The 20,000-nt window shown below is 40.9% G+C and overlaps 2 protein-coding genes across 4 annotated transcripts in view; one reads left to right on the forward strand and one right to left on the reverse strand.

Moving 5' to 3' along the window:
* Positions 1–1,002: 1,002 nt before the first annotated feature.
* Positions 1,003–11,601, reverse strand: ccr10 (chemokine (C-C motif) receptor 10). Its single transcript, XM_076297968.1, has 3 exons — positions 11,522–11,601; positions 4,405–4,464; positions 1,003–4,101 (listed from the first exon to the last, which is right to left on the reverse strand). Exons 2-3 carry the CDS (start codon positions 4,451–4,453, stop codon positions 2,921–2,923), a joined length of 1,230 nt encoding a protein of 409 aa, XP_076154083.1. The 5' UTR covers positions 4,454–4,464; positions 11,522–11,601; the 3' UTR covers positions 1,003–2,920.
* LOC143137678 (receptor activity-modifying protein 3) overlaps positions 8,004–20,000 on the forward strand; it is a 21,002-nt gene continuing 9,005 nt past the window's right edge. The window contains exons 1-4 of one of the 3 annotated variants that reach the window (XM_076297974.1): positions 8,004–8,187; positions 8,723–8,870; positions 18,314–18,401; positions 19,473–20,000. The exon at positions 19,473–20,000 is cut by the window's right edge and continues 301 nt beyond it. The gene's annotated coding sequence lies outside the window, so the exon portion shown is untranslated. Of the gene's footprint in view, positions 8,188–8,722; positions 8,871–18,313 lie in introns of all 3 variants that reach the window. The other 2 variants (XM_076297973.1, XM_076297975.1) reach the window with 2 other exon arrangements.

Here is a 20,000-nt window from a genome sequence, read left to right on the forward strand (position 1 = left end):
CAAGATCAAGACACACACTATTGATCCACTATGTTTACATACTAAATTGTAAAGACTGAAAAATACAACAGGATGCTTTCTGTGAAGAGGGAAAGCTGTTTATTGTACAAATAATGATAATAATTGCACTGGTGTAGTGGTTGACCTGATGCAAATTGAACTGATGACATACTGAGGCCCTGACCATGGCAGTCCAACATTATGCACCTCTCCATTATTTTATTTTTATTATTTTTATTTTCTGTTTTTTCACTGATAAAAAAGTACTTAGACAGCAGACAAAGGGTTGCCACCCCAGCACATCATTCACAAAAGGTTCTAACACAGCAAATAAGACAACAGGGAAGAAATGTCGATAACAAGGAGGAAATATGCAGTTTCTATAGTAACTTGATGGCAGGGTTCAGAGCATCAGGCAGAGTTGACTATGCTGCTTCACCACAGTAGCATACAGTTGTTACAGAATACTGTTGTGTTGTTGTTGTTGTTGTTGTTTATGGTGGTGGTGGTTGTAGTGGTGATGTTTTCCAATCGTTAAGACATACATAGACAATATTGTTGTCCACTATATCTCCTCTTAAAGGCGCAGTTAGGGGTTTGGCAGGAAGTTGTTTGTGTTTATTTGTTTGTGTTTATGTTTATATTTCAATTTATTAGCAGATGCTTTTATGCTAAGAAAAACCTCCATTATATTTTAATCAAGGACTAAACAAAACACACCAGAGAGGTAGCTCACCCCTACCTTCAGTATTACCAGAGAAATTCCATGAAGGGTTTTGTTTTTGTTTGGGGGACAGGCTGCCCCCACTTTATTTGTTTCCAGTTTTCAGTGCCTGGGCTGCCTACAGAGACTGTGTTTTTTACAGTGTACTCACGGAATGGGCAGCTAGTGGTCGTGAGGAGATGATTGCTGAGTGTAACAAAAAAATTGTATGGGATTGAAATTGCGTTAAATCCCTGACTGCACCTTTAAGTAAATCGGAAAAAGACAAAGAGGCAAAGTCAGATAGACAGGAGTTTATTTAAGAATACAATAATAATTTTGAACACATTGTGAACAGAAGTAGGGAGTACAGGCAAAACAGGCTGGTGTCTCAAGTAGGCGGTTCAGTGGTAAACCTGGGTACGTTAACTGACAGTAGCTGCTAAACCTCCTAAAAGCAGAGCCCTTTAGCCTTGTTTTGTTGTCTGAATGAAGTCATACGGCTCCTCTATTAGCAACTTTATCACTCCCTCTGGTTTGTCACTAACGGGGGCTATACCGACCGCACGTAACTGAAGCGTTCTGCTCGCGACGCGTAAAACAATTTTAGAAGACTGGTCTGTTTTTTTTCCCCGAACATACCTGCTGCAATCACATCTGATGTAGCTCCATTGATTATAGTGGAAGCTAATTGTTGCAGCAAACGACAAAAGCATCAAGAACAGAACGCTTCAGTTACATGTACGTGCCCGATGTAGCCCCCCCACCCCCCGTAAACCACATACTTGTCATACCCCCCAAAAGACATCAATCATTTAGTTTTACCAACAAAGGGTCAGTGTTCTGTTTAAGAATCTTTGCTGTAATTCTGATCTAAGTTATGATGTTCAGACAAATGGTGATGACTATAACTTAGAGAATATATAATGCTGTAATGATATAATGATGTAATGCTGGTCATAGTTACAGTAATACTGGTGATATGCACTTCTCAGACTGCTTCATTTCACATCAACAACAGCAAAAAGAAATAACATATTTCTTTGTCTCCTCCAAACAGTTAGATAAATGATGATTTTGTGTTCATGTAATGATTCCATGTGTGTATGTATTGTCCAATATTTGTGTTCGGTGTACTATTGGTGTGGTTATTTTCATATGCTGTTGAAATAAAGTTAAAAAAAAATGTGTTATACTGTACAATCACAAACTTATCTATATGTTTGCACATTGTATCAAATAATGATACGATGAGTGTTTTACAGTTGCTTCAAACGCAACTTAGTCAATCATAATTAAAGTTGCACTATCCGTTTTGAAAGTTATAAAATATTCAGTCACATGGGGATGACTGTTACATAGAAAATGTGCTTGAGAATTTGCTGTTCTGGTCGCAGTTCTGCTTTCATATAATGCAAGAAGCTGAGGATATGTAAAGTATGTATGATAATGCAAAAGATAGAACTTACAGTAATGTAATAAAAGATAATGTATATAACCTGGCTGCAATACAATATGTAATATGGTAATGTGCATTATATCTAATGAAAGCAATGCCAGGGTCTCTCTCTTAAAGTAGCAGTTGGCAAGATTTTTTTGATCACATTCACTGAAATCGACACTATGCTCCGACAGAACAACATAAATCAGCCGGATTTAGAAAAAAACCAGCACTTCTACCTCCACCTAGAGCCTGTTATTTGTTTTGCAAAAATCCACAGCTCCCCGTTCTTCTGGTCCAATCCGAGCAGGGGTGTGTGAGATCTGACTGTCAATCACAGTCTGGTGCGGTCTGGTGCGCACTGACGAGCACAAACTCAATGAGAGGGTGCTCGGTTGTAGTGGGGGAGGGGCATGAGAGGGTGCTCGGTGGTAGTGGGGGAGGGGCATGAGAGGGTGCTCGGTGGTAGTGGGGGAGGGGCATGAGAGTTGTAAACATTCAACATTTTGGCCCCTCAATCTGTCAGACTTGCCAACTGCAGCTTTAAGTCCAGTGATGTGAGCATGTGGTCAGAGGCCCTGCATGTGGAACAGTGGGCAGCTGAATGAAACACAAGCGTCTGGAAAGGAATGTGTGAGCTGTGTGTGCTCTGAGAGGAACTTACAATTTTTTAATGATTTTTTTCACAGGGGTAGCCCGTGTTCGGGAGAGGTGAATGGTGAGTGAGGCACTTATGCATGGGTCAGTTCTGAGAAGATAATATGGACTTAACACAGTCAGGTGTGAGTAGAAGAAAGGCTTGGATACACAAACACTTTGCCCATGTCAGTTTCTGCAACGATGTCTGGCGGCGTCAGGAGAGGTGTGGGCGACTTTGGTGACAGCAGTGTGGTGGTGGGGGGCGCCGAGGACCGCGAGATCGAGCTGCCGCTGTCGGGGTCGAGGGACAGCCGCGAGGCGGAGAGACAGAGGCAGCCAGCCTCGTGCAGCAGCCTCAGCACGTCGTTGCGGAAGCGCACGCCGACCAGCGCGTAGAGCACGGGGTTGAGGCAGCAGCGCGTGTAGGCCAGACTGCAGGTGGCGCTCTCCCACAGCAGGAAGCTGCAGGAGCGCCAGGCGTGCATCAGCTTCAGGCCCAGCACCAGCGTGTAAGGCAGCTGGAAGAGCAGGAAGAGGAACACCAACGCCACCATCAGGCGGAGCGTCCGCTGCCGCCGCCAGCAATGCCCGCGCGCCGCGCGCCGACCTTGCGCCAGGACGCAGCCGATGGCCGTGTAGCAGGTGGCCATGACGGCGAAGGGCACGCAGAAGCCGGCGATCATGGAGCCGGTCAGCGCCAGCTTGACCTGTGGGCTGGCGCCATCCACCCACACGTTCAGGCCGCACATGCCGTTCTCCACCTCGGAGAACAGGAAGTCAGGGGCGCTCAGGGCGATGGCGGTTATTGCCACGGTCAGGCATGCGATGACGGCTTGGACCATCACCCGACGACGGCAGCATCCACCACCGGTCTTCCTCCGATGCGTTGCCCCCGAGCGGAGCACCACCACGCTGTAGCGCTCGGCGCTAATGCAGGCTAGCAGCAGCAGACCGCTGTAGGTATTCACTGACCACAGTCCCCTGTTCACCCTGCAGAGGGCGCTGCTGAAGGGCCACTCGCCACGCAACGCTTCCCCCGCCTGCAGGGGCAACGTGAGCAGCAGCTGCAGGTCCGACAGCGCCAGGTGGAGGAGGAAAGCATCCGTCAGGCTGCGCAGGCGAGCGCGCCAGTAGCGGGCGAAGGTGGCCACGACCAGAGAGTTGCCCATCACACCCACCAAAAAGACCAGGATGTAGAACGCCGTCTGACAGCCCGACAGGATCTGCGACTCATCATCGTCATCAAAGCATGGAGTTACCAGATCCTCTTCGCCAGCAGAGGTGGCATAGTATGACAAGTAGTCGTCATCATAGTAGTCTGAAATCCACATATAAATAAATGTCATGTGAATGAATACAGACTGAGAGCAATGTCTGCCATTGTCAAACTCACACTTCAATGAAATTCATTATTTCTAATTTAAGTATGATGGAAGTTAATTTTACATGTTTTATGTTTCTATATTTTACTTTTATAATGCAACCATCTACATATCTGTATGATATTGCTGTACTACATGTCTGTTACTTTAATTAACTTAAAATGGGATCGCAAAAATGCAAAAATTCACTACAAACACATTACAAATGGTTGACTACTCTGACACAATCATACTCTCACCGCTGGTGATGGGAAGGTCATAGGAATCAGTAACATTATCTGCGGCCATTTTGCGATCGTCTGTAGGGTAGAGATGAGAGAGAAAAGTAAGAGACAATGAGAGCAGACAATGTGCATATATATATATATATATATATATATATATATATATATATATATATATATACAGACAATATTATAACAAATACTATAATACACTGAACTAAAACAACAACAACAACAACAACAGCAAGTGTTTATAGCAGAGAAAAGACAAATAGTATTTAATTTGCATGAAGATGGGATGGGGGAGGAGTATTTGTAAAGATAGGCCTACTATAAAAAAAACAGGCAATATGTAAATAGGCCTACTATACACTATAAAACAATATTCATTAAATATGTAAGTAAAAACAGGGGAATAGTGTGAATTTCTATGGCTTGGTAACTATAACTGGACAACTTGGGTATGGGTGTGGTTGCATGTGAGATGACTACTCTTTTTCATTTTGGCTTTGGCATGCTAAGCTCTGTAGCGCCCCCTAGAGGACTGTGGTGTCAGTACATGATAGCAGTCTGAAAGTTATGTCTGCAAGGTGTTGCAAGAATTGAATAGCCTGGGTTTTCCCATGCTGCCTTACGTGCACGATTTTATTCACACTGCTAGGCAGTCTGGATTCCATGGACTTTGTTTTCACCTCAACAAAGGAACCAACCACAGAACGGAGGGGGGACAGCAAGACGATGACGACACACCGAAGTGGTTATGAGCTACGTACAGACGCATTTGATAGACATTCGTAGCGCCCAATAAACGGCTCTGGGCATTCGTAAACCACATTTCAAATACGAGAAAATTAATGTGTACTTCCCAGACCCCATCTCAATGAGATGAGCTTTGGCGTTAGCCAGGCTAAGAATTGAATTGATCAGTGGAAGATCCCCTACAGATCTGTGAGAGAGAGAGAGAGAGAGAGAGAGTCTCTGTGTGTGTGTGTGTGTGTGTGTGTGTGTGTGTGTGTGTGTGTGTGTGTGTGTGTGTGTGTGTTGGAAGTCTAATGTAAAAAGCAAATGGAAATGGTCAGTACAGAATACATCTTTGTAACTGCTGCTCTTTATCATTGGGTCACATTTTACGCTCACAATGTGCCTCACTGTACACTCTGCTCAGTAAGACAGCTGAAATCCACTGGACAAGAAAACAGCTTGTTTCACCTTATCAACACTCATTTTATTGTCATGCAGCCTGCTTTGATTACTTGTATTTGACTAGCAGTTGTACAGTCAGAGCACTGACAAAGAACATACAGCCAGAGGAGTGCTGGTCCACACTAGGCCTATAGCTGGGTGAAGGGACATCTCTGTGTGTGTGTGTGTGTGTGTGTGTGTGTGTGTGTATCTATTTAGTCTCAAACTGAAATCTTGTATAGCGTTTGTTATACATGAATATGTAACTAACATCAAGACCTAATTTATCTTTATTTTAGCTCTGGCTTGTCTCATTTGTCATTTGTTACCATCCCAGTACAGTGCAAAATGCACATAATAGCAGATGGATTTAATGGAAGTACGACCTCTGCCCTATACAGTATACTCTTTTGTTCTTTGGCGCTATGGGGCATTCAGAGTCCTGGCAGCGCATGTTGTACCATGGAGGACAGCCTCTGTGGATTCTGGGTAAAACAGGCAGCTTGTTTGTGACTGTCATCAGCTAACTGTGTTGTTGTTATATCTTCCGTGTGTGTGTGTGTGTGTGTGTGTGTGTGTGTGTGTGTGCGTGCGTGAGTGCGTGTGTGTGTGTGTGGCCCGGTTGTTGACTCAAGAAGTTTAAAAAATCTCCTGTGTATATCTGCAGAAACAGACCTGGGTTGTAGTAGAATCGGAATCAGAATCTCCCGCAGAAGATTATTGCTTCATCTGAGGTTAGTCACTAAACCACCATGTAATCTACTTCCAAAAAACCCCCAGGTCTGATAAGAACAGGGGCTGCACGCCTCTAAGTCAGCTGTTCGCTCCACTTTGCCACTACAGCAGAAACCAGAGTGAGTTAGTAGGCTACACACTGCTGTTTTGAAATTCACATAAAATTATGTTGTCCCTGAGGTAACAAGCAATGTGTAATTCTAACACATCACTTTTTAGAGTGAAGTCATTTGGTTCTGGCTGATGGCGTCACTCTAGCAGTAGACTACAGACAACATATAGACAATATACAATAACACATATAGGCTGCACCATATAGCCTACTTGCCTACTGATAAGGTCCTAGTTCATTGCTTGTGGACAGTGAAGGTGTTATTATGACCGCCGCGCAGCGAAGGTCAGAATTTTCTTTTTTTTTTCCGCATGTCCAAATTTCCGTCAATGATTCCCGGGACACTGAAAGACCGGGGTAGACGAAACTTGGTGGGCATGTAACCCCATATGGATAGCATGGAACCATCGTTTTTCGTTTTGATCTGTAGCCCCCCCGCTGGACTGCACCCCCCGAAAGGAGGGTAGGGCAGACACAGTTTTCTGTGAATATCTCGAGAACCGTAAGGTTTAGGAGGACCATTTTTTTTTTGTATGTTGATCTCAAGGGGTCATGTTAACCCATTTCATGTGCACACATGTGCACAAACAGATACACACACACACACACACATTCACAGTAATCATACGTATGACACATACTCACACAGTAGACATATGTACGCTTCCATGCACAGGCACATACGCAGGCACACACACAAGCACGCACACACACACACACACACACATACACACATACACACTCACACACACCCACACACATAACATAAACATAACACAAACAATCAAGAATTTCTCAGAATTATGAACAGGCAAGATGGAGGTGGGGTTGTATAAAATGAATTTTACATGTGAAATCTATGAACTAATCATGTTTTGGTACTTGTTGTCTAGCAGATACCAGTGAGAATTGAGTGTGGATAATGCAATTTAGAGAGACAGTTAGAACCATATAGGCCTTTCAGCGTGATTTCTTTTTGTGGAAAAAATGTGCTGGACTGGGCGGCGGTCATATTTTGTACCGCTCTGCGGTACATCTAGTTGTGCTATTGTGTCTGTCGCCCATGTCCTATATGCCTAGGCCTATTTCTTACAGGTATTAGGTTACTACATGTATTAATTTAGCAGACACTTTTACCCATACTCTGTTTTAGTGTTTCTAAGACTGTGACATGAATTGTTTGTTTTGATGTCTTAATGTGTCTTCGTAGGCTTGGCTTCATCATTTTGATGAACGATCGTTGTCTGTAGGCTATGTATTTTCAGCTAGGCCTAACTCATCATTTCTCACTCTTTTTACACAACTTGTCATTGCTATGTAAATGTAAATACTATCTATGCCTATCTGTGTGTAATGTCTGTTGTATTTATATTTCAATAAAGCTTCATTAGGAAAAAAACGACTGATACAAATAAATGTTGCCTATGAGTCAAACTTTCAGTTACAACATAAAAATAACCCATCACAGGTTTGACTTCGTTTGTCACGAAATTTATTCCAGATTGAACACATTTGGCTTGGTTCAAAGACGGAAAGAAAATCATATCGAGATTTCATTGCGTGCCACCCAGTGAGGCCGTTGGCACGCGAAAACTCGTGGGTTGACTCGAAAGTCAAGAAATCAGTCACTGTCGCGTGTCAGATAAGGAAGGACTACCGTACCTTCTCACTTCATTAAAGTCAGTAAATACCGAATTGGCAGGTAGAGTGGACTATAATGTTGAAGACCATGGTCGCAGTAAAATGAGAGGTTCGATGGAGCCGATAAGGTAAGTGTGCGTTTTACACCCAGACTACATGCGGAAGCGACTGGATTGTTGCGCTCAGTCAGACTAGTAGTATTGAGCCAAAGTGGCCGATAAGTGCTCGCCCCAAAACACGACATCATCTTTGACAGAAAATGCCAACACAACACATACCTTTCAATCGTAATCCGATTAGATAACTAGGGTACTGAAATCTATTAGGTGTTGATGTCGCCGGTTTAGGTTAGACTATAAGAAAGACATGCAGTTTTTAACTTTACTAACACCATTGCCTGCAACTTTGCTATTTTGGAATTACATTGAAAACCAAAGACAATTTCCTCTGATCCCCATGTCAAAAGATACATATAATTAGGGTACTAATTTGCCTTGATTTGTAAGCTATTGCCAACAAGTCCACCTAATGGAATAACAAAAATGCATTCCTGATATTTGCCCTTCGGCTTTTGTAAGTGAGTAAGGCCTATCACGAATACATTTTTACACCGTATGGGATTATTGCTCATGTGGTTTCTTTCTTTTTTAAACCACCCGTCAGCGTGTTTCGAGATGGCCCAAGCACAAACCTACACAACACAAGGTGGACAACATGCCAGACCAGACGCGAGAGGGCAGCATCATTCTGCAGCAGTGTTCCTCAAAGTGTGGTATCCGAGAGGTCCGCGAGCAGATTTAGTAAAATACCGGTATGTTTTATATTCGTGTTTCTTAAACTGCATATGCGCGACTCAAACACAAAGTTAGGTCTCGCATAGATGAGTTTTTTTTTTTGTCATTATTGAATCAACTCCTAAAGCCACACATAGTATGTAATGGTTTGTTTAAAAGTCCTGACAGACCTCAACAAGCTGACACTTTTGAGGTGAAATGTATATATTTATTATATTTTTTTGAATATCTAATTTATTAGAACTGACTGCAGCTATTTTACATTCATTGAATTTGGGTGATGGTCAAAGCAATCTGCTGTGCTGTAGGCTGTGGTTCTAGCCTATTATATTAAGGTGGGTTGATAGAAATATTGGGTAGGCAACATAGCAAAGCGGTGAAATTGGATTAAAATTGACACAAGCAGGTTGAGATGGGACTATATGTTTCAGAGCTCGACAACAGTGAGGATGAATTTACAGAAGGTTTCAAAGTGCAGCGTGTGCTTTTAAAGCTTGGAGTAGCAGTTGGCAGTTGGTGCACATCACTAAGTTAAATATTTGGACATGAGTTAATTATATGGACTTTTTTGGATTTTGTTATTTTTCATTGCATTCAACCAAGGCTACACAGAAAACTATGCAAACTATTTTCCAAATAAAACTTATTATGCCGTTATTTACAACTGCTTACACACAATTTCCGTTTTCACTGGGTTTGAGGTTGCACGCTCCACAGATGCCCAACTATATATATATATATATACAGTGTTGGGAGGGTTACTTTCAAAACGTATTCCGTTACTGAATACAGAATACATGCCCAAAAATGTAATCTGTAACGTATTCAGTTACGTTACTCAATCTGAGTAACGTATTCTGAATACTTAGATTACTTCCGCATTGAATTGCATTTTAAGTGTAGGAATGCGGACATCAAATCCTGCTTAGGCCTACTAAACAGGCCTATTCTGGTGTGTTCTTCTGTTCCAAATGGCTGAAGTGTTAGGCCCACATAGGAGAATGTAAAGTCAACTAAGCTACTTGATACAACTTTAAAATAGCAAGGTGACCACTGAAACTACTGTACAGCAGGCGACTAGGCTAATTAAAACAAACTAAATAAATAGGCTACTTTAAGGGCGTAGCCAGAAAATATATTAGTGCCTGTGAGATTTTTCGGTGGCATCAACCCAGTACAAGTGAGGGGCGCATATGACAGGTGGAACGCAAATGACCTGTAAATGTAAACACTATCTAGGCTACTGTATATCATTGCTCTCAAAATTAACGTGATTGCGTAATGACAATCAAAAACCGCACGTTAAAATATGCTAGCCTACTCGCAAGAATAATTCTTCAGAGGCTGCACCATATAATTCATTTTAAAACGTAAATGTAGATCTAATCAGAAAAAAATAATAATCCATAAAGCTATTTTAAGTTAGAATAAAAAACTTAAAATGCAGTAATTATTTTAGAGATTGGTTTAATTGTAGGTCTAAATCAACACGTGAAGTAGGCTCTGTTTATTGATTAGCAAACTGTGTAACCGATTGGCCGAAGTAGCCTGAGCTATTAATACTTGGGAAAATATCCTTTGAACAGACATCAGGAACCGCGATCAGTGAGGAACAGGAGTTACCTCCACTTACTTTACTCCTAATTTGCTGTGCAAACAGTCATTTCAGGATCTCCGATGACGCGTCCATAATGCGCGCTGGCTGCGTTTTGAGGCTAGTGCAAGACGGCGGGGCTTGGATTTAAACATGGAAATCATAGATTGCTTTCAGGAGCTTCTGGGAAATGGAGTTGCCTTAAATTATTTAGAGAGTGAATAAACTTATGAAACAGAGAAGTATCGTCATGTAATCCATTGATTTCAACAATGTAACTGTATTCTAAATACCAACTATTTCACTTGTAACTGTATCGGAATACAGTTACTCATAATTTGTATTCTGAATACGTAACGCCGGTACATGTATTCCGTTACTCCCCAACACTGTATATATATATATATATATATATATATATAAATGCCTATATATATTTGGGTTGGCAAGACAATGTTTGGGTAGCCCACCCATGCCCTTACCTACAGTAGAGTGGGCCCTTCAGCTTAGAACATGTAGGTTATATGCTCTGTTTGTTCATTTGTTTACTCAATCATGCTATCAACATGTAATGACCTGACAAAAAAGTATTTATAAGTCCGATTGAATATTTAAAAAACCAAGCTTCATGAAACAATGCAGTTCTTTTCCGGTTTGACTCAGATGTATCTGCGTAGGCCTATCCTTATCTTTTACTAACAAATGTTTTACTATGTTGATATAGTAGCAAACAACATTTTAAACCTGATCTTTAATTTTGTTTGTGACATTCAACACAATAATAATTTTAACATCAATGCCGTATTTTGCAGTAGCCTAAGCCTGTATTATTCGTATGGCCTATTATTTTAACAGAGAATCGTTATGCGTATTCATCCATCAGTCCTCCTTGAGGTCTGATTCAAAAGACCTGAAATGTTTTTCCTACACCTGAACTAAAAGTTGACAAACATACCTCACTTTGAAAACAGTTTCCATTTTTCCCAAGGTCGCAATTATTTGTAGTGAATTAATGCATGGATATATGTCAATTGATTACAGAAATACACTTGATTATAAAATACGTTCACTTACTGTACTGCAGCTTTGAGAGGGGGACAAAGGCAGGTACAAACTAACCTCTGCAGTTATGTGCAGAATAAGACAGACCTCAGGGAGCCTTTGAAGCTTCTCTCTCTCTCTCTCTCTCTCTCTCTCTCTCTCTCTCTCTCTCTCTCTCTCTCTCTCTCTCTCTCTCTCTCTCTCTCTCTCTCTCTCTCCCTCTGAGTGTTTACCTGACCTTTGTAACTCTCGGCGTGTCTCTCACCAAAGCCACACCGCTTTCTGTTATTTTCCGGCACATTCTAGGAGCGCAAACAACAAATAATGCGGTTTTCTGTGCATCTCCAAGGTCATGGGTTCAGTTCCCATGGAGTTTGATCACATATCTGATCTCATACCTGCTGCATTTATACCTAATCACATACCTGCTGCATTTATACCTGATCACATATCTGCTGCATTTATACCTGATCATATCTGCTGCATTTATACCTGATCACATAGTACCTACTGCATTTATACCTGATCACATAGTACCTACTGCATTTATACCTAAGCACATACCTACTGCATTTACCTGCTGCATTTATACCTACTGCATTTATGCCTGAGAAGATACCTACTGCATTTATACCTGAGAAGATACCTACTGCATTTATAAATGAGCACATGCCTACTGCATTTATACCTGAGCACATACCTACTGTATTTATACCTGAGAAGATACCTACTGCATTTATACCTGAGCACATGCCTGCTGCATTTATAGCTGATAACATACCTGCATTTAGACCTGATGATATACCAGCTGTGTTTAAACCTGCATGTGTTCACTTGTTAGTACTTTTACATGGAAGGATCTGATGGCATAATAATACACCCTTGCAAATATAATTTGTTACTTGTTTTATCGTCCTTGTAGTAAAGGTGCGGTCAGCGATTGTATGCGATTTCAAGCCCATAAAAATCACATTCAGCAAACATCTCATGATCCGCTGTAGCTGCCCATCCTGTCACTGTAAAAAAATGGTATCTGTAGGCAGACATGGGCATTATTTTAATTATATGTATTTTAAATACATATTTAATTACTTTAGAGTATTTTGTCATTTGTATTTTGCAGGATTGGAAGAAATCAAATGTACTTTGTAACAAAATATGTTGAGGGGTTGTATTTCGAGTATTTCAAATACTTAAATACTTGTGAAAAATCTGTCATTTTTTTCTCAAATAGGCTAAGCAACAATTTCATAATTCAGTTAAATACACTACCTATAGCCATGCCAATAAGCTATGCTTATCATTTTCCGGGAGCCAAAGGCCAGAATCTTGGTGAACCTGGTTTTGTCAGTTAAAGTTTTTTTTCTTTGCTGTTTCTTGTTGCGTAGGGGGTTACTCAATAAGAATAGGGAGGGTGCCCGGTGATATCCATTGTACAATTCCCAATATTCAGCTCTAATTGAAACTCTCCTAAACGTGCAACCCTGCCTATTATTGGCTGGAACACTGTTTGTTATGTTTTATGGTGCAGGCTGCACTAGTTTGTTTTTGTTGCCGTTTGTGGAGCCTGGGCTGTTAAAGAGACCGTGTTTTTTCACAATGTGTTCAGGGAACAGGCAGCTAGTGAATAGTGAGGAGATGTTTGCTGTATGTGTATGTATTTTTTGCACCTGTTAATAATTCTGTATATTGGGACAACTTACAGGATTATTCTGTTTGTCCTATGTTGCGAGTCATGTACAGTGTATGTAGGCAATAGACATGCATTTCTAGCACAAAAAGGGAAATGCAGTTCAGTTAACAAGTGTTTGCGGTCAGAGAAACATTCTGTCTGTCCATCAGCTATTTATTCTTCATAACTCAGCTTTTACTAACCTCACTTTGTCAGCTATTTATTAGACGAAACTAACCAGCAGTCTGTCAGTCAGCTCTTTATTTTGCTTATATCTCAGGTTTTTATGTTTGTTTTGCTGATAGCTGTTTCCCACCTGAAGAATATGGTTGTTGCGGACAGTTGTTGGGGTTGTAACCATAGCTTCATGGGTATAATTTGGTTAACAAGAAAATTAAGCAAAGTAATATCCCTGATTTATTTGCCAAGACATCAGCTGGTCCAGCATCAGATTTTGCGCAGATCTTAAATCGGGTTAAATATTCTGCAGAATATACATTCACTCTACTGCTCAGTGCTGCATTGGTGTTATTCAGGCTGTGTCACTTTGTAGTATTGACAGTTCAACGGCTACTTTCGTCTCAGTGTGTTTCCTTGGATCAAGGTTTTTTTCCAGAGTGCCAATTTGGTCTTAAAGTAAACTGGTTGGTGTGTGTTTTTCCACCAGTAGTTTGCTTTGTTACAGTTGATTCCACTTTTGCAAAGCCTGCTTGTTGTCAGTTCAATCATCAGTCGTTTATTGATATGGGACGCTGATTCATTTATTTTACCAGATCTACTTCATAGGACCCCCAATATACAGAATTACTCGACCTCTGCCAGCCAATTAGAAAATAGTATGTCTCTTGGGGATATGTTTTCAAAAATATGCCTTGTAGTTTCTTTTAAAAGTTGGTATACCATGATTATTGTGAGTGTATTTTTGTATTTTCAAATGACTAATTACTTGTATTTTAATGAAATACATCTTTCACATCAGTATTTTGTATTTTATTTTGTTATATTTTATGAGCCAGTATTTGTAGTTTGTAACAAAATAGTTTTTGATGTATTTGTGCCCACCTCTGTCTGTAGGCAGCACAGGCTCCAAAAACTGTAAACAAACAAAATGTTGGGCAGCCTGTCCCCCAAACAAAAATGAAACACTGTGTGGAGTTTCTTTGGGATTACTGAATGGAAGGGTGATCTACCTCTCTGATGTGTTTTGTTTGGTCCTTAATTTAAATATAATACAGTATACACTATTTTGGACAAAAGCTTCTGCTAAGAAATTTAAATATAAACATAAACAAATGTAACATCATGTGCAATCGCTGACTGCACCTTTAATAGAGAAAAAAAGGTAAACAGGTATAAAAAATAGTTTTTCTGAAGAACCATTTCCAATCTGAAGAACCTCTCACTTGGTGTAAAGGTTCAACACAAAGTCATGGTTCTTTATGGAGCCATTAGTAATTTAAAATCATTTAAGCACCCATATTGTTTAGAGTATATATGAAGAGAAATCCAGAGTTCTCGCGAGAGCACAATGCGAGACACTCTGGCAAAGAGCAATGATGCACGTTACTTTTACCCTAACATTCCGGGGAACCAGCTAAACTGATGAAGACAGCACTGCAACGTTGGAGGACAGTACACATTGGTCGTAGTGTTATCCGATTGCATCAAAGTCTGAAATCATTCAGCGTAAACATGGTCTAGTGTTATCCAATTGCGTGCAGTGAGATTTTTAAATGTATGCTTGCCGCCCCTCGAGTTTGGCCATTACATTGCTCTTTGCCAGACCCTTAATCTTCCTAGATTATCAGGGTCTGGATTTTCCAGGCTAGAGTTCTTAGAGTGCAAAACCCTCTAAATCTGTCTGACCACTTTTATTTTAAATGAGCATCATTTTATCAGGATCCTATAGGTTTTTGCCTACAAATCGATATTTCAGATCAGGAAAGGAGTGGTATTTAGCTATAGCCTGACGTAGCCTGCTCCATTGGGATGTGATTATGGGGCGTGTGTGCATGGGAGCTCACGGACATGCCCCCACAGTGTAGCGCTGTAGCTGCCTGGCTGCGTTAGCTGCTGGCTGTAGCAACTCCAGCTAAAATTGATTGTTTTCATTTCTTTTCATACCGACAGTACTCGCTCTCCTCTAACCCTATTGGTCATTGGGTCATCACAGACATTGTGACTGTCCTCCATTCTTTCTTCTGCAGTCATTTGGGACCTGCAAATTTCATCACTGATCTTTTTTTTTTTTTTAATTTTGGGGGGGTTGCATTTTGGCCTTTATTGTAACAGGACAGTTTGAGATTGACAGGAATAGGAGAGAGAGATGGGGTGGGATCGGGAAATGACCAAGGCGGGACTTGAACACGGGGCCCTGTGGGCTCATGGGCCCAAATGTGGTAGGGGCACTGGTGCCAGTTGCACCACAGGACCCGCCATTCTTCCATTGACGATTGATGTTGACGTTGTGCTTACTTTTCCTCTCAATGTGTATTCAAATATGCACAAATAGACGTTTTGAAAGCTCAAGCAAATTTCCTACTAAACCTGTTACTTTAGTGTCGTCGCTATTGAGGGTCAAGTTCAAGCTGTGCTATGTAAAGTGCCTTGATACACTGATACAGTATATTACTACATTTAAAGGAATGTCTACTCCGTTGTATTTTAGCAGGCGTGCTACTTTCATTTCTCATTGCTGACCACATACCAGTCGCTAGATTGCTAACTGGCCAACTTCTAGTTCTGAAATGAGTCACAGGTGTCCGTTGAGGTCTTGACTAGATAGGTCTTTTTTTTCTTGTATAGGGCACTACAGATGGGAAAAAAGACTGTATACCAACAGATGCATGTTTTTTCTGTAGACGTCTTTTATTTGCTTTGCAAATAACTATACAACAGACAACGTGATGATTGGCACTGATCAAAGATAAACAGGCTGCTGGCTCATGAATTTCATTAACCACATGGCATGTAAAAACTGTTCTGACATTGTCAAAATAAGTTTGTTTATCTCTCCTTCACTTCAATACTACTCTAAAATGACGATAGCCCTTTATTGAAACATACCATGAAAAATAAAAATAAAAATATAAAAAAATAAAAAAACAATGTATGTAAAGATAAGTGAACTGTTGAATATAGCCAAATAATTCAATATAATCAGCTTATCAATGCCTATTTCTACCTTAGTCAGCATGGCAATGTTAACATGCCATTTAGTTTAGTAAGAACCCCCCCCCTCCTTTAAAGAACGGGATTCTCAGGCTCACAGGTCGTCTCCACCTTGTGTGCGGGTGATGACAAGGCTCGTTAAGTTCAAGGCTGGTGCAGAGAGGTGGCACACGGGGTGCAGGAGGACAGGGAGAGGTCACATGCGGGAGCGGTCACATTCTGCTCTAACTCTGCGTAGTGCGTAGCCACACTCTTGAGCAGGCACCCAGGTCACCCCTGGGCGTGGAGACCCTGAAACCACACCGGCATGGCCCTCGCATAACCTTGTAGCAGCTGCAAGCATGTGCAAGGTCAGGGCCAGGGAAAGGTTGTTGATTGTTTGTTCATTTGTCATGTCAGTTATGTATTTGGTTAGTTTGAGTGTGTGTGTGTGTGCGTGTGTGTGTGTGTGTGCGTGTGCGTGTGACTGTGTGTGTGTGTGTGTGTGTGTGTGTGTGTGTGTGTGTGTGTGTGTGGGTGGGTGGGTGGATAGGTGGGGGTGTGTGTGAGGGTGAGAGAGAGAGAGAGTTTGTGTTTGTGTGTGTTTGATTGTGTTTTTGTGTCTATATTCTTATTCGTTAATTTGTTTGTCTCTCCCTCGCTCTCCCTCTCTCTCTCTCTCTCTCTCTCCCTCTCTCTCTCTCTCTCTCTCTCTCTCTGTGTGTAAGTGTGTGCCTGCTGTCCTAATCTTGGTACACACTTATCATTTGAGAGACTGTATCTAATTATCATTGGCTTAATAGTTACACCTTTCAGAGCCATGAACATGTGGCGCAATGTAGTTCAGTGTTCACTGTTATTACTCTTTTTACCGTTCTTGTGAGGGAGCTTTTCTGTCCCGTCGGTTTGTATGGACTGTGTGTGATTTGCAAAAGGGTAATTGTGTGAGTTCATATTCCGATTGCAATTGCGATTGAGATCATTGTGCAGCCCTAGTATGTGTTTTGTTTAGCGCAGACCTTCGTGATGTGTCAGTGGTATGGCAATGAGTGCAGTTGTGGTCATTGTCACACATATCAAAAGCTTCATCTCATGGTACTCAGGTTGAGCTTTTTTCATGGTTTGGTTCTGTGCTCACACATTTATTTAGGTTATTTGGCTATTGGTTTGGGCATTTGTTTTTTGTTTTGTTTTTTTGTCTTTGTATTTCCTTTTCTTTTTTTGCATGCCAGTCTGTTTGTATGTTTTGCCTGGGAAAAAATGCATTGTTCTTTTTTATGTATTTATGAAAAAACGATAGATGATTGGGTCAGACAACAACTTTCACTACAGATGTTAATTCAAAACAATATTTCATTTTAATAATAATAATGATAATAACAGTGATATTTAACTTTTTTGTCATAGACTGAATTGATGAGTTAACATGGATAGCACCAAAATAGCGACTGTTTGCACTGATGAACAGCTTGAAAACCAATGTACATCAGTGATGTTCAGTTATATCCTGCTGTCATACCATTAAGAGTTGTAAGCCCACGTGGCCTGTATTAACAAAGGATTTTATCTTACTGCTAAGAGTACTCCCTAAATCACACCAAACTGAAGAGTTTTACCTTAACACCTATTCACAAAGCTGCTGAGAACAAATTTTAGTAAGGAAAAACTATCAACTCCTACGATTAGAAAATAATTAATCTCTATCGTCTACATAACTACTCAACCTGCACTTTGATATTTAATGCTTCTTTTTCACTTCTGGTTGGATGTCAACTGCATTTCATTGGCTCTGTACCTGTACTCTGCTAAATGACAATAAAGTTGAATCTAATCTAATTGAATCTAAGTATCCAAATCATTCAGAAAGAAATTATGTTGCCCAATCTCAGTGGGAAAGTGTCGCTCAGCAACATTCCCCAAAAAGTTGCCCGGTGTATCATCACCTTTGCTGTCTATGGGCAACACTTGCCGGCAATCAGAGACACCTGTCTGATTTCTTTTAGGCCTCCAATGATTTACCGCTGGATTGTTGCCCCCACCAAGATGGCAGCGCTATCGGCGTACGTTCTGGAGCCCAAAGCGGTATCTACTGTAGGTTTCTATGTTTCTATCTATGGTTGAGGTCACATACTAGATGAAGGTGAAGGTTATTACACTGTTAATAGACCTCCGAAGTTCGCCTACAAAAAAGCTGCCATCTTTGAGATTCGGTATCTTGCGATTTTTCCTATAGGAAAATAACATGGGGATTTTGAATTATCGCACCTGTTAAACTCTCACGGTGACGAAGAAGTCTGAAATGCAGACATTTTGCTCAACACACTTTTGTCTTCTGCCTTCAAGTGGATACTGTGATATTTAGTATGTTAAGTTTTTGCTATCCCAGAGCTAACTTGCAATGTAACTTGCCATAGGTAGTTAGCTTCAATTAACACCCGGATCTCCATATATGGGCAAAGATTGCAACTTTGGTTCCTTTTTGTAGGCGAACTTCAGAGGGTGACGAGTGAAGGTCAGGAGTGTACAGCTCTATTCAAGAACTGACTTTGATAGCTGTTTGTTTTGACCGAGTTGCTACATAGGCTGCCGCAGGGCTTGTGTTATCGGTAGATTCTAATTTCATTGCTTCTATAAAACCATTATGTTAGTAAGCTTTTTGAATCTTCTGTACATTCTTTTGCACTGTATTCAATGATATGCTTCTAATTTGTGTTCTCCTAAAAAGGGGTGATACCTTTCGATGACACAAACCCCACGCCACTCTATTTAATGCTATTGAGAAACATTACTTCAGGGTTTTCACTAGACTAGACTAGACAAATTATCAAGGGCCATGCCTTTTTTTTAATTGGACATGCATATACATACATACAGTACATACACACATTTAAATTCTTTTTAGCCTTGTTCTTATGGAGTCCACAGATCTGCAGGCCTCGTACACACATCTTGTGCACATGGCCTAAACTACCAAAAATGAGGACAATTATTTTACAGAAGTAGAGTTTTTAAAAACATTGTACCATGGTTGATATTTCAACAGTTTTAAAGCATAGCAAATGTCCATGTGAGCATAAAAACACACACACACACACACACACACACACACACACACACACACACACACACACACATGTAACCTCCTTAATGTTGACCTCACAGCTCAGCCCAAACTCAAAACAGTAGCACATCATGTCTCTTAAGGCTTCGGGATTCACAGACATGTAGTGGAAGCTAAACGTGAGTAAACACAGTTTATCCACCTCTGAAATTTCACCATGAAATATCATGAAATATCTACCTCTCAAAAGAGTTTATTTACCAATTGCAACTTTTAACATTCAAAAATCACGCTTTATTATCCAAATTCACATTATGTACACTCATCAAAACTCTAGGAATCTTTTAATACCACTGGTATTGTTATAAACATTGGACAATAACCTGTGCCACCATCAAACATGTTCTGAATGGCCCCGGCCGTGGCACGACTGGCTGGGGTACCTGCACAGTACGCTGGCGACCCAGGTTCGATTCCCACCCCGTGGTCCCTTCCGGATCCCACCCCGACTCTCTCTCCCACTCGCTTCCTGTCATTCTTCACTGTCCTGTCATTAAAGGCATAAAAAGGCCAAAAACTATACTTAAAAAAAAAAAAAAAACATGTTCTGAATGTCTTTTTTAAAAATC

The sequence above is a fragment of the Alosa pseudoharengus genome, unplaced genomic scaffold, assembly GCF_046254945.1.
Source record: "Alosa pseudoharengus isolate Yale_2024_CS ecotype anadromous, Long Island Sound unplaced genomic scaffold, YU_APseudo_1.1 YU_APseudo_1.1_scf_21, whole genome shotgun sequence".
Classification (NCBI taxonomy): Eukaryota; Metazoa; Chordata; class Actinopteri; order Clupeiformes; family Clupeidae; genus Alosa; species Alosa pseudoharengus.

Coding starts and splice junctions, on each gene's coding strand:
- ccr10 (XM_076297968.1), bottom strand. CDS start 4,453: ATGGCCGCAGATAATGTTACTGATTCCTATGACCTTCCCATCACCAGC. Junction 4,102..4,404: donor TGACCTTCCCATCACCAGCG/GTGAGAGTATGA, acceptor TGTGGATTTCAG/ACTACTATGATGACGACTAC.